General features: G+C 39.8%; 1 protein-coding gene across 4 annotated transcripts in view; it reads right to left on the bottom strand.

Moving 5' to 3' along the window:
- The window catches only part of ANKFY1 (ankyrin repeat and FYVE domain containing 1), a 79069-nt gene that overhangs the window by 49534 nt on the left and 13586 nt on the right, over positions 1 to 15949 (bottom strand). For 3 of the 4 annotated variants that reach the window (XM_089900573.1, XM_022595396.3, XM_089900575.1), the window contains 2 exons: positions 11852 to 12044; positions 7525 to 7643 (listed from right to left, as the gene is read on the bottom strand). In XM_089900573.1, the coding sequence (XP_089756699.1) occupies positions 7525 to 7643; positions 11852 to 12044 (312 nt within the window). Of the gene's footprint in view, positions 1 to 7524; positions 7644 to 11851; positions 12045 to 15949 lie in introns of those variants that run through there. The other variant, XM_089900576.1, reaches the window with a different exon arrangement.

The raw sequence follows: 15949 nt of genomic DNA, 5'->3' as shown, positions 1-15949 counted from the left end.
GCTCAGTGCAGAAGCTGGTAAAAATCTGTGACTGCAAGGATGGAAAGAAGGTAACACCTAACCTTCCGACTTCACTGTAGTCCACGATGCATATAGTCACGCTTTGGAAAACTTGAAATTTTCTTTTGGAGAATTTGAAATTTTCTATGTGACCTAGTTGGGTTTTTTTTTTTTTTTTTTTGGTCTGATTTCAGATAAATGTTTTATAAGACATTTGGAAAGAATGGGAATAAACTTATCTGTACGCAAGTAGCCATTAAATGAAGCATACTGAGGAAATTAATTTTGTTACTTAAATCCTCCATTCAATCTGTCAAATCTGAGAAAGGTGTTTTGAATCTCCTACTGTGACTCTGGTTTGTCTTTGAGTTTCCAACTATTTTTTTCTTCATCCACTTTACAAAAAGGTTTTAGCTCATAAAATTTAAAAATCATGATAGACTGTATCTTTTTTTTTTTTTGCCACACCGCAGGACTTGCAGGATCTTAGTTCCCCAACCAGGCATTGAACCCGGGCCCCAGCAGTGAAAGCGCCGAGTCCTAACCACTGGACCACCAGGGAATTCCCATAGACTGCATCTTTTATCAGTATAAACATCCTCTTTAGTCAGTTTAAGGATGTACCCTTAAATATAACTTCTTGGAAATAAAAATAAACCCCATATCGTACTTCTAAATAATCCCAGTGTCAAAAAGGAATAAAAGTATAGAGGGTCTAGTTCTGTTATGGCAGTGTGACAACCCATGCTATTGTAACTGATTATAGCTAAAAACTGTAGACAGTGTACCCAAAACAGCTACCAGAGGATTCTGAAAGTAAACAAAAGCATCTGAATTGTAGGGGGAGGCAAACCTTGAAGAAGCAATTGCACTGGACAAGCTTCTCCATTGTTTTTTTTTCCCTTTATGGCTTTGTCCTGAGGGTAGACCTGTCCAGGAGGAACACTGCCGTAGTGACCACGAGGATGCCTAAAACTCCAATAAAAACTCCACCTTTCTGGTCAGATGAACCAGGAAAAGGAGCTCCCAGGGCACTGAAGGGTCAGGGGAGAGTCCCAGAGTGAAGAGAACCAGAGAAGGGGATCTCCTAATTCTGTGTACAAGCCACATAGGCCTCAGGCTCACCTCTAAGCCACTGATGCATGGAACAGTCCTAGCCCAGCTTTAAGAACTGAAGTGACATTTGAACCACCACCCACAGAAGGTGAAACAGAAGCTGCAGTTTGCACCTAAGGAGCCTTAGCATTTTCCAGAGGATGACACAGGACCAAAGTCTACACAACATAATGGCAATGTCCAGGATACAATTCAAAATCATCTGATAAAGAAAAACATTTGGAAAATATGACCATTTTTCAAGGGAAAAGATAACCAACAGATGGTAACATCAAGATGACCCAGATACTGAACTTATGAAAGAATTGAAGACATCTAGTATAACTATGCTCCAGAAGGTAAAGGGAAACACACTTGAAATTAAAAGAAAAATTTTCAGCATATAAACTATAAGAAATAGAAATTATAGAAATGAAAAATATGATATGTATAATAAAAACATACTCAGTGGGCTCAAGAGCAGAATGAAAACAGCAGTGCAAAAAGTCAGTGAACTTGAAGATAGATCAGTAAATTTATCCTATCTGAAGAACAGAAAAAAAAAAGGTTGGGAGAAAAAGAAAAAGAGCCTCAAAGAGACCTGTTGGATAGTAACAAAGGGTCTAGTATAGGTGTCACTGGAGTCTCAGAAAGAAAGAGATCAAGGAAGAAAAATAATGAAGAAATGATGGTCCTTTCCTAATTTGGTGACAGATCTAAATTTTTAGATTCAAGATCAGAGTACCCTAAACAAGAAGAAAATCATATCTAGATATATCATCAGCAAACTACTGCAAACTAAACATAACGAACAAGTCTTTACCACTTCACATCCGGTAGAATAGCCTCTATCAAAACAAAACAAAACACAGTAAACCACAAGTATCGGTGAGGATGTGGAGAAACTGGAACCCTTGTGCACTGTTGGGGGAAATGCAAAATGGTGCAGACCGTATAGAAAACAGTTCCTCGAAAATTTAAAATAAAACTACTATATGATCCAGCAATTCCACTTCTGGGTATGTACCCAAGAGAACTGAAAGCAGGCTCCTGAAGAGAGATTTATACACCAATATTCACTGCAACATTATTTACACTAGCCAATAGATGGAAGCATATATTGCTCGATATGTAGATGACCATATATTCCTCATCTATAAGAGGGAATAAACAATAGTACTTACCTCAAAGTGTTATTCTAAAGATAAATGAGTTAATACCTGTAAACTACCACCACATGTTAATTGCTATACAAAAATTTCCTATGATTATTATTAAAACAGACTATTTTAAACCAACACACAGACAAATTTAGCATAAACAGAGATTAGAGAGAAAAACACAAAAGCCATGTTAGGGTTGAGTAAGGGGACATAACACAGATTATCTGAAGCTCTAAGAGAATCTCTGGGAGGGGGTCTCAGCTGTTAGCAGGAGGCCACAAGGCTGTTTGAGTGTCCTCATGACACAGCAGCTAACTTCTTCCAAAGTGAGCAATCCAAAGGACAGAGCAAGGAAGAAGTCACAATGCCTTCAAAGAACGTATCTCTGCAGTAACATGTTATCAATTACAAGCTCAGTCAGCCTATACTTAAGAGGAATGGAATCAGGGTCCTCCTTTGAAGGGAGGAATAACAAATAATTTATGGACATATTTTAAACCACCATAGATATCTTCAAAATACTGAAACTGAACAACCTAGAACTAGTAGTTCACATGGTATCTAACAGATGCCATTGTCCCTGTGAGTTTGCTGGAGCACCTTAGTGTGCCTGAGCACAGAGTCTGGGACCCTATGCTCCTTCCACTGCACAGAGCAACCTCCCAGGTCTGTGCTTTGGTGCGTAGTTTTCCTAACTGGACTGAAAAGGAGGGAAGGAGGATGCTTTCTGTTTTTGGAATGGCTTGACAAGACGCAGGACACATTCCAGGAAAGCTGAATGACTCACCATAAACTCTCATGCCAGGGAACCAAAAGATCTTTGCTGAAGGAAGCATGCAAGAAATTCTAGCTTCAAAACAGCCATTCTACAGCATTGGAACTGCTCAGTGTCAGCTGCTATTACTGAAGTGCTATAGAGAGGCTATAAACAAACCACTTAGCCTGAAGCAAACTGCTTTATTTCATAAAGAAGTTAAATATCGTGCATCAAGATTTGTTGTACTGTGTTGAGCTAACAGTTATATTCTTTCTCTTCCCAGTTGATCAGTCAGTATCTTTATACATAAAATAACCAATAAATAAAAAGCAAATTTATACTTTTGACCTTTGTATTTTGAAACAATTTCAGACTTAACAAAACAGTTGTAGAGTTCCCGTATACCCTCTACCCATCTTCCCCTAATATTAGCATCTTACATAACCATAGCACAATTATTAAAACCAGGTGACTAGGACCGATACAATACTATTAACTAATTACAAACTTTGCAAATTATCCCAGTAATGTCCTTTTTATGGGCCAGAAACCAATTGAGGTACCACACTGCATTTCATTATCATGTCTCCTTAGTCTCCTCCAATCTCTAACAGTTCCTTAATCTTATCTTGTCTTTCATGACCTTAACATATTTGAGTAATACTGGCCAGTTATTCTGTGGAATGTTCCTCAATTTGGGTTAGTTTGATGCTTTCCCATAATTAGATTGAGGTCATGCATTTATGGCAAGAATCCTACAGAAGTGATTGTGCCTTTGTCACTGCATCATATCAAGCACAAAATATTTTACTTTTTTTTTTTTTTTTTTCGGTACGCGGGCCTCTCACTGTTGTGGCCTCTCCCGTTGCGGAGCACAGGCTCCGTACGCACAGGCTCAGCGGCCACGGCTCACGGGCCCAGCCGCTCCGCGGCACGCGGGATCCTCCCAGACCGGGGCACGAACCCGTGTCCCCTGCATCGGCAGGCGGACTCTCAACCACTGCGCCACCAGGGAAGCCCAATATTTTACTTTTTTGAACAAGGTATGATTTAAGAAAACTTTCATGTACCCAAATACATTTTAAACACTTGGTATATAATGCCTACTGTATCTTCATCAACATGTGCTAAAATTCTTATAACAATTAATAGAATTGAAGTTGTGCTTATTTTGAATTTTAAGAAATATCAGTTACACAAGAACCTCCAAAGAAAATGTGAGACTTAGGATGTCACTCTCTAAGAATGTAAGTTCCATACAAATACGAATTTAATTTTGTTCACTGCTATAACCCTAGTACCTTGAAAAGTGCCTGCCACTCAACATTTGTGATATTAATGGACTAATTCTGAAGAAACAAAATACCAATAAATTCATAAAATGATTTTTTTAAGTTCATGAGTGTGGAAAAGGTTCAACCATTTAAAACACAGCTTTTACGCTATTTATACACTTGTTTACAAGAGCCTATTTCCAATCTCCCTCAGGCGCGAGGCAGCCATGGGCAGTAGTGCTTCCAGGTATCGTATAACACAGGCTTCTCAGGCAGTTTTCAGTTGCTGCAAGCCCAGATTTAGGTAATCACACCCATACCCACCCAGGCAACTCAGCAGGACTCTGCACAAGACACACAAACATGAACAGGTCCACAAATGCAACCACCTCCTTGGGACCCTTCAAAGATACGCTTCAAAGATAAACTTTATAAAGAAAAGTAAAGATGGGCTTCCCTGGTGGCGCAGTGGTTAAGAATCCGCCTGCCAATGCAGGGGACACGGGTTTGAGCCCTGGTCCGGGAAGATCCCACATGCCGCAGAGCAACTAAGCCCGTGCACTACAACTACTGAGCCTGTGCTCCAGAGCCTGAAAGCCACAACTCCCGAAGCCCGGGCGCCTAGAGCCCGGGCGCCTAGAGCCTGTGCTCTGCAGCAAGAGAAGCCACCACAATGAGGAGCCCGCGCACCACAACGAAGAGTAGCCCCCGCTCGCCTCAACTAGAGAAAGCCCATGCGCAGCAAGAAAGACCCAACGCAGCCAAAAGTAAATAAATAAAATTTAAAAACGCTTAAAAAAAAAAGAAGAAAAGATACCATAAGCTCCACTACAGCTATCTTAGTAGATGCCTGATTTACCAAAGCCACCAGAAACATTGACTCTGCAGCCGCTCACTCCTGAAAGCAAACCTTGTAGCCCGGATCAAACCATGCTGATTATTTACAGCAGGAGGCATGTTCAGGGACATTTAAAGGCATTAACATTATACCTTCCTAAACTCTAGAAAATCTCCTGCTTCTCAGTGATCCAATCTTGTGGTCAGATAGTCACAGATAGTGTTAAAGCAGCTCTTAAATGTTCTAATGTACTAAAAAAGTAAAAGCAAAATTTTAAGTGCAATGTTTAAGCTTTTCATACATTAATGCAATTTTCTGTGTTCTTACGTAATTTTGTTTGTTCTGGGGAGCAGTCATATTTTATTTTTCCCACTCATTCATTTTGGTTGTATGCAATATTTCACAGTTACATTTACCATGATAAACGTTTAAACTGTCTGAATTACCTATAACAGAATCCATCTGACAGAAGTCAAATGATGAGGTTAAAAAAAAAAAAAAAGTATAACTATTTTATAGCTCAGCTGTCTAACTGCTTTCTAAACCCTTCATACCCATTTATAATGTGACTGGCAATGTGCAAGAATACCAATTTCATGAGCCTCACAACTACTGGGATCATCAATTTTTTTTTTTTTTGTGGTACGCGGGCCTCTCACTGTTGTGGCCTTTCCCATTGCGGGGCACAGGCTCCTGACGCGCAGGCCCAGTGGCCATGGCTCATGGGCCCAGCCGCTCCGCGGCATGTGGGATCTTCCCAGACCAGGACACGAACCCGTGTCCCCTGCATTGGCAGGCGGACTCTCAACCACTGCACCACCAGGGAAGCCCGGGATCATCAATTTTTGATACTGTAGGTATCAAAAGGTGGTAACTTATTCTAAACTTTTTTCTAACAAAGTTGAATATTTTCAATATTTTATTATCTCTACTAGTCTTTGAAAACTACCTGTTCATGTAATCAAGATCCTATCATGCACTGTGAAGAACACCTCATGATCCAATGGGTTTTAAAAGTTACCCATAATTGTGTTATATGGGGTCAAAGATATAAGGCTTCAAAAGATTTTACTTTTAAAAAAGAAAAACTGTTCAGATTTCAATCATGTGGACTGGTGTCCTTCCAGTAAAGACCGTTTCCCAAGTAGATGTTTTAGTTATAGGCATGAATGCATATGCTCATGTATATGCATGTATGAATATTTGTGTGTTTACAGCTATGAATTACAGACCTCAGGTTAAATCCTAGAAATGATCATGAGACAGAGTTCACTCACAGTGGAGAAGCATCAGACAATTTACCCCCTAAATTCTTGAGATAAATGCTTATTTATCCTGTGCAACACTGCTCAGGTGTTAGCCACCTCTGACACGTTCCTTATCAGCCCAAGTTAGTCTCTTCTGTACCTTAGACATAAAGCCATTATACTACTGTATATACAGCCCTGGCCTTAAATGATTTGTTATCAGCCCATTTCCTCCAACAGAGTATGAGCTCTGTATGGCAAGGATGGTGTTATAGTCATCTCAGTGTTCCTAACACTACACATGGAAAACAGTATCTTCTGAATTGGCAAACCTTTTGAACAAAGACAAATCAGACTTTCCACACAGTCCATCACTTCTGCAAGTAACTCATATCTCAATGCCTGGGTATGTTCCTTACCACATTATAATTCTCTTGATTATTAATATCAGAATTAAATTCAAGATTTGCTCTTTTTATTTTTTTTTAAGCAGCTGCTAGGCAAGTACTAAGTGAAAATGCAATTTTGAAATCAACTTTTGAAAACGATGTTTTTAAGTTTACTTAACCACCATATTTACCCAAATTCTATACAACATACTGTGGCATAAAACAATTAAATAATAACATTAAACAGCTCAATGCACTTATTCAAATCCTAAAGACTGATGGTCATCCTTTGATGTTAAAGAAAGAATATTCTTATTCTTTGGAATAAATGTTACTTCTGAATTCAGTTCTTATAGACCAGGAAAAGTACTTTTGGCAGCTATGATTAAATTTTAAGCAACTGAACGGCAGCAGGACTTTTTCTTAGAGTGGAAGAAAAATTTTTCTCTACACATGCTCCCATATTTATAACATACTACTATATGAAGAGTTTCTGGATAAATATTCGTATTTTATAAATTCTAAGAATACTGTGAATCCTCAAATATTTATGATTTATTAGCCAGACATTAAACAGAAGTGTCCACAAAGTACAACCTACTGGTTCACTAATTATTTAACTAGTTTATGGTCACCATCAATTTATAAGAAAAGTATTCTACGTTCATTAAACCACAAATATTTCAAAATTACACACCATAACCTTCTGCCAAGTGCTCTTGTGCTGGGAGTTGTGAGTCCCCAGCCCGTCAGAGGCTCACCTGACAGGTCCAGCTCCTCGGTGGAAGACAAACTGGCCAGGCTCCAGCTGTCACTGCGGGCCGCCAGGACAAACTTGTGAGCATTGATGTGCCTGCCCCCAACCTTTATCTTCAGATCACTGATGAAGAAAAATACCCACAGATATAAAATGTCATTATAACTAGGTATAGCTAGGATTCACAGCTGATAAATATGAGTATTGACTGATCAACATACGTCTGCAAAAGAAAAAAAAATCACAGCAGAATTATTTCTCTATGCTACCACTGAATTCTGATGGCTCATATTTACAATATGTTGCTAGACACGTTTTCTATTTCTAACTTATAGCTTTAGTTCACGTGGGATGTTCTGCTTTCAAAGACATTCCCTAATGTCACCCACAAGATGGTGAACCTACAAGTTATCAATACATAGGATTATTAATATTCATATAAAGAGTAGAAGAGGTTTTACGAAGGAAAAAAAATCAAGATTAATCATCAGGAGAGAGAGATAGAAAGATTAAAGATTGTGATGACAGCTCTGAGGCTACAGTGCTGCAATGCTCCACACTATATTAATGCTCAAGCAAGGTTAAACCAAAAACCATGAACAAATTAGCTTTGACACAGCAGTGAAGAATATGAAACCCAATATCTACACTCCTGTTCTCACCAGAAACATTCAGACCTATTATTGGCCATTTTTTACTCAACCATTTATAAAGAAATGGGATGAGAGAAATCTTTTTTTCAAACATGTTTCCATATGTATGACTTACCACTACATGAAAAGAGCTTTCCAAATAGTTATTTATTTTTAACTTTGAAATGTCAAATGTCAAGGTGGGAAAGCATCTGGGCAGTTAACAAAAACCTAAGGGTGACCTACTGGGCTGACACAAGCATGTGCCAGATGGCGGCGCTGGCAGCAATCCACAGGCACGAATCAGCATCACCCTGCTTGTATCTGCATGTCTTTTTATTTTTATATTCCCGTTGAAAATAATTTGTTAGGCTGGAAAGGTTTCAGAAACTAAATTCAGAGAGAGGGAGAGAGAGAGAGGGAGAGAGGGAGAGAGGAAGAGGGGGGGAGAGAGAGAGAGAAAGAAAGAAAGGAAGGAAGGAAGGAAGGAAAGAAAGAAAGAAAGAAAGGGAGAGGGAGAAAGGGAGGGATGGAGGGAGGAGAGAGAGAAAGAGAGAAAGAAAGAAAAAACTATTACATGAATTGACTCATCCACTTAAAAGGAGATGCAAACAGAATACTGCTTCTATATAAAGCTTGATGCAAACACATTTTACCCCACAAAAGCACTGTCTAGAACATACTTTATAATTATGTAAGCATATCAATTCTACTTCTATTAAAGAACTAACCAAGTTGCAACTAATTATGTTAGAGCAAAAGAGTAATAGGGTACTTATTATTTCAAACTATTAGAAAATACTGTTAACACAAAACACTATCAATAAAGAAGAAATACAATTGATATTCTATTTTAAATGGAAGATAAAACTGTCTCATATCATATCCTATGATAAGGTTTAAAAATTATAATGAAAACAAAGCACTAATAATTTTTACATCTAAATTTATTTGTAAAGTATTAAATTCTAATAATGTAAATGAACAGTCACTGTTTACTGTTTCTGCCACAAACCTGACTTTAGCCACAAAATTATAAAAATGAATGTTTCTATAAAATTCCTACTATTATTCATGAATGTCAAGTCAAAACTTTTCTTCTGTAGTCTTAACATCTCAAAAGGAAATAAATATAAGGATTTCACTAATCTCTAATAATAATAATTTTTAAAAATATGATTCAAAAATGTAAAATTGGACAGGTCAAGTCTATGAGGACTCTATGCAGAAACAATTAGGAGGCTAGCAATTTTTTAAAAATTTCATCCTAGTCAACTAAAGGCATTTCCTTTTAAAATATGGATGCTAGGATGTAACAACTGGAGAGGAAACATAAATAAAGAGTTTCTTGCTAGAGTGTCTCAATCAAACACTTTAATAGGAAAAATTATAAGCTTGTTTGCTAAAAGAATGGTAGTAAATAACTACATATAACCATCATTTTTAACTGTCTTATGGGACCAAAACCTCCTCCTGAACTTAAGTAAGAATAAAAGAAATGCACCAATTTCTTCCACATCGCTCAATTTAAAAATTTTAACACTGACTCTTCAATTATTCCAATTACTGAAATACACATAAAAACACTATTTAAATTCAACAAAATGCATGTTCATGGGACAAAGTATTTTTCCCCCCCTATCTTGGTAAAAGAGCATCGGCTTCAGAAATTGATATTCCAGTTTCACTTATCCCATCTCAAAAGATAAGTCCTCTTTGAAGTCTCCATTCCTCATCTGATTATCAATTGTAGATAACAAAGGTATTCAGCCTTCTTTTGATAAAGGACAGGTTTTAGAAGAGGAAGAGAGACCCACCAGAACCATGGGATCATACCATAGCCGACCAGAAGTGGCCAGAAGAGGAAACTGCCCAGTCTCATTCCCAGTCTCCTAGAAGGACTACAGTATAAGAATGCAATCAGGGACTTCCCCTGGCGGTGCAGTGGTTAAGAATCCGCCTGCCAATGCAGGGGACACAGGTTCAAGCCCTGGTCCGGGAAGATCCCACATGCCGTGGAGCAACTAAGCCTGTGCGCCACAACTACTGAGCCTGCGCTCTAGAGTCCACGAGCCACAACTACTGAGCCTGTGCACCTAGAGCCTGTGCTCCACAAGAGAAGCCACTGCAAGGAGAAGCCCACGCACCCCAATGAAGAGCAGCCCCCTCTCGCAGTCTGCAACTAGAGAAAGCCTGCGCACAGCAACAAAGACCCAGTGCAGCCAAAAATTAATTAAATAAAATTAATTAATTAATTAAATTTTTTTAAAAAAGGAATGCAATCAACTGGTACGTATTACAGAAAGTAAATTATGGGAATTCTAACGGGTAAGAGCCTTGGACAGTGGGAGAGCTGTGTCTGTAATAGAAATGCCAGGCTTCCTGGGGCCAATGGAAACAAAGTTTTCACTTGTCCATGGGAAAAAGAGGAGGGTGAAAAGAAAAAAGACAATGAACTATATTTTACAAGTAGATACATCCATTAGATTTAAAGAAAGCCCTGTCCTTTACTCAGAGTATGTACTTCCTATTTTTTTGGTATTAATTTTTTCTTTTCTTTTAGAAATGATTAAGATGGTAGATGGCAATCCTGGATTTTGATCTATTTTAAATGTCATAATTTCAAAATTTTACTTAATCATCTAATCCAATCATCCTTCTCCCTAGTAGGCAAATCCTTCCTTCCACACACATTCATGTCCATGTTTCTTTTCCACATCCACATCCCAGCTCAGTCCTTCATCACTTCCGGTCTGGACTATTTACGACAACATCATGGCTGCTCTTGTCTTTTTATAATTTCATCTATACGATGTTACCAGACTAATCTGCCTAAAACACCACTTTGATTATGATAGTCCTGTAACTCAAAAACACTGTTCCACACTTCCTAGAGGATCAAGTCCAAATTCCTCACCTTGGCATCCCCAATCCACCCTACCTTACCCACCTCTCCCAGTGCTCCCCTACATGGACATGTACCCTAAAATGGGCCCCTCACTGTCCTCTAAATCCTCCACATGTTCCCATGTTTGAGCCTATTCTCAGCCACTCCCTCTACTAGTAATATCACTGTCTTTATCTATTAAATCCTACTCAGCCTTTAACCTTTACCTCAAAACTCATTTAATAACAATTAAAAACTGAGCACTTACTATGTGCTAGACTGTTGTTCTAAGTGCTTCAACAGTATTTTATTAATTTAATCCTCACAACAACCCTAAGGTAAACAGTCGTATTATTATCCCCATTTTACAGATTAGGAGGCTGAGGCATGTCATATAGCTCCAGGTCACATAGCCAGTAAGTGGCCAGCTGAGCTTCTAACACAGGCTGTGTGGCTCCAAAGGCCACCCTCAACCATCATGCTACACTACCCACTAGTTCCAAGATGCCCATTTTGACCAGCTCAAGAGAAAGTGACCTCTCCTCTCTGAATCCCTGGACCTGTAAGCTAATTCCTATCTATACCAGCGATGCTATCACCATCACTCCTATACTCTGTACTGAATATAAGCAGCAAACAAAAGAGACAAAATCTTGCCTCAAGGGGCCTACATTCCAGAGACTAAAGGCTGGTCAACTAGTAGAGGGAAATAAACTTGGGAAGAAAGTCAAGAAGAGGAGAAGCTGCAATGTAGCCTGTGAATAAAGCAAAAGGGCTTGCTTCCCCAAGCTGGCCCAGTGCCAGGAGCTCACCTATACTGCTCCTGCTCGTGCAGGTCGGCCACAATCGTCAGCAGGCGGCTGATGAAGGACTCTTTGCTGCTTTCCTTGTTTGCTTGCGCAGCCAAAAGGGTGCATCTCTTCTCTGTCTCTGCCAATTTCTTCTGCAGCTTGACATACTCCTGTCGGAGAAGCATCAAGTGCTTCTCCAACTTGGCCACCTCCTCTGCAAAGGAGACAAAAAATCAAGTTTACCACAGCAGGTGTAAAAGCAGACAGCATCCACTCATCCCTCATCCTGCAGCCAGGATGGCTACCAAAATGACTACAGCTGACCCTTGAACACGGGGTTGAACTGCGTGGGTCTACTTACACACAGATATGTTTCATTAGTAAATATATACAGTACTATACCATCTGCAGTTGGCTGAATCTGAAGATATGGAGGAATCAAGGTCACGGAGGGCTACAAATTACACGAAGATTTATTTTCCACCATGCCGGAACGTAGCTGTTCCTAGCCCCTGGTGTTGTTCAAGGGTCAACTGTAGTCACGTGACATTCCTACTATTTCTTATTGATACTCCTACAAGACCAAGAATGGTTTTGTTTGAGGGTGCCGTCACAGTCCAGGGATGTCTTCCCAGTTTCCCTGAAGATCAATATTTAATATATGGAGTCTCAGGAATGATTATCAAAATTATTTGGGAGGCTTTTTCAAACCACTAGCAGTAATAAGTAACTTCTACATATCACATGCTGTTCTACAAGCTTTCCGTGAACTCTCATGCAAGATTCATGACAACCCCATGGGGTAGGTACTATTACTAGCCACACTTTTCAGATGAGGACACTGGACCACAGATTAAGAATTTGCCCAGGGTCACGAAGCTGGTGAGAGGTGGGGCTGGGATATGAGCCCAGGCATTCTCATTCCGGGGCCTGTGATCTATTAACCACTACCCCACACTACCTGACACCTGCCCTCCCTCAGGAAGCCTCAGGGCAGTCAATAACGGTTCAGATGGAAGCAAGTAATATTCCACAGGTGTGCTGGTGCAGATTTAAAAGGTTGAGAACCACTGTATTTTTTTTTAATTAATTAATTTATTTTTGCTGTGTTGAGTCTTCGTTTCTGTGCCAGGGCTTTCTCTAGTTGTGGCAAGTGGGGGCCACTCTTCATTGCGGTGCGCGGGCCTCTATCGCGGCCTCTCTTGTTGCGGAGCACAGGCTCCAGAAGCGCAGGCTCAGTAGTCGTGGCTCACAGGCCTAGTTGCTCCGTGGCATGTGGGATCCTCCCAGACCAGGGCTCGAACCCGTGTCCCCTGCATTAGCAGGCAGATTCTCAACCACTGCGCCACCAGGGAAGCCCGAGAACCACTGTATTTGATTCATTAAATTCAACAAACATTTACCGAGTAGCTACGAGGTGCCAGACACTACAGTGGTAAGCAAAATCAGACATATCTTTCCTCAGAGCTTTTAGTAACCGGGGAAAGTAAATTTTTATAATTAAAATAACAATTGCAACAACCAAATGCAAAACTACAACTCTAATGAGTACTAGAAGAAAAGAACAGAGCTATGAGAACCTATAATAAAGAAATTTAACTTCGGACATCAGGGAAGACTCCCCTGAGGATGCAAGCAAGAGACTTCTCTCTTCCTTTCCCTGGAACTTTGGTGGGGATTCGTGCAACCATGCATAAATCTTCGTATCTAGGGAACCACAGTGCTGCTATGGTCATTCTCTGGGCTTCGGTCCATCCACCCCCTACTCCCCACCACAGATATTCCAAATCTTGACACCGCCCTCAAGCCCATCTCCCACCCAATCTGCCTCATTCTTGGCCAATGTCTTGAGAAAACTGAGCTACTGCCACCGACCCCCACCGTGCCAGCAACTACTCCCATCTACCCCATGCTTTCTCAGTGAAACCATCTCCCTCCTATCCAAGCTTAATCCCTCCACCTCTGCTCCAAACCCATCACTCTCCTCTGATCCTCTGCTTGATCATCAACCCCCCCTCCTCCAGCAACTTCAATCTCTTTCAGCTGGGCCCTTCTCATCAGCACATAAAGCTGTCCAGGTCTATACCTAGTAAAAACAAAACTCTCCTTCCACACATCCGACCCACCTCTGCCCTTCCAGCTCTATCTACCACACACATTTCCTCACCCACTATTCCCCTGCCACTCCCTCCTTCTGTCCCCACCACTCCCTTGAAACTCCTCTCACTGATGACCTTCTAATTGCCAAACCCAATAGACACTTGCCAGTGGGTCTCCTCCCACACCTCTGTAACATGACTCAGGACACTACTGTCCATCCCTCTTTTCTTCTCTTCTTTCAGCAACCACAATGCCACCTTCTCTCCAGTTCTGGTGCTCTGTCTCCTTCACATGCTTCTCTGCATCCCTCCGAACACTTGACCACTGACACTCCCCAGGGGGTCTATCCTTGGCCCTCTTCTCCACCGTGTGATCTCCTAAGGCAGCAGATCTTTGGTCTGTGGTTGATGCCAAAATCTAGCGCCAGTGATCCGTAGATCCATCTCTCTAGTGCAGATCTCTCTTCTTAGCTTCAATTATCCATCTGCCCGACAGACATTTCTCCCTAGCGGCCCACAGGCACGTCAAATTCTCTATCCCCAAAACAAAGCTTCGAGCAAATTTGCTCTTCCTTTGTATGGTCCCTATATTAATAAATGACACCAGCATCTATCCTAGTTACCTGAAGAAGAAATGTGGGAGGAATCCTGTTCACTCACATGATTCTAACCCTACCCCAACTCAAAAACTGACCTTCCCACTTAAAAAGCAAAGGAATGGTTAAATAAAGTGACACAAGAGTTTGAAGTTATTATGCAACTATTAATGTTTTCAAAGAAATATGTGATACTAAACATGCATTTTCAAATTATAAATATTAACAGAAAAAAGGAGGCTGAGAAACATATTTTATAAGTCTAATTTTATTAAAAACATTCACATATATGAGGAATAAAAAGACAAATACCACAAAATATCAGATTTTTCTCTTCTTTGCACTTTCCTGCACATTTCAGGTATTCTACAACAAATGTGTTCTCTTTTCATAATTACAAAAAAATATTTAAAGAGAAATGTGTTTAAATACTTAAATACTAATAGCCTATCTTCTGCATACATACAGTAGGGAATTCTTCCCCCTTCATCTAGAGAATCCACATTAAATAAATGCCTGGAGTCAAAAACCTGGCTATCTCAGGTATAAATCAGTATTCTTAGGAAAATAAAGGAGAAGGCACTTGCAAGATGAAAGTTTGCTTACAACTGCTAAAATGATCACTGTGCTCATGAGTTACATATCAGATGAGAATTCCTAAAACTAATTTTTTTCAAAATACTGCAATTATTTGGCCTACTAACCGTTAAACCAAATATTGTTTTAAAAAACACTGGCTAAAGGAAAACAGTACTTACAATGATCCTATTGCAATATTTTTTCAAATCTTAGCATTACATTTACACAAAACCCCTTCAGTAGGACTCAGGTCTACACTTCTATTCTGGTGTGACAAATCACTGGTTTTAAAGAGTTCTTCATAGTTACTCGGACTAAAGAGCCATGAAATTGCAATTATTTACCTAAAAGAGGGACACATTTAACACAAAGCAATAAATTCATGTGACTGTACAAAATTTATACTTTTTTTCTTCCTGTAGAGAAAGAAATGGAGTTGATGGGTCTCTTTAAAGAAAAACTGGCACTCATTTTCTACATGTGGTAACAGAAAATGTAAAAGGACATATGAATTAGGAGTAGCTTCAACTTATGTCCAAAAACTGCTAACACTCGTAGCAAAATCAATCTATGGTGTCACGATAACGGTTATCTTTGGAGTAATGGGCGGAGAGTGGTAATTGGGAGGGCACATGAGGGGTGCGCTCTGGGATGCTGGTAACATCCTTTTTTGTTGTTTTTTAACTTAGTAATGGTTACATTCCTGTTTTATTTTGGTAATTCACTGAGCTCTATACTAATGCTTTGCTCTTTGCATGTATCTTATGCTTCAATTAAACAGTTTTAAAAAATTCATATACACCTGTAGTGGATTCTGGAGTGCAAGCAATGGGGATCTAAATCCT

Source organism: Delphinapterus leucas, chromosome 19, assembly GCF_059928025.1.
Source record: "Delphinapterus leucas isolate spDelLeu-1000000601 "Yukka" chromosome 19, BTC_Dleu_Yukka2, whole genome shotgun sequence".
Classification (NCBI taxonomy): domain Eukaryota; kingdom Metazoa; phylum Chordata; class Mammalia; order Artiodactyla; family Monodontidae; genus Delphinapterus; species Delphinapterus leucas.
The sequence above is the reverse complement of the archived record's forward strand: the minus strand, read 5'-3'. Positions and strand labels throughout refer to the sequence as shown.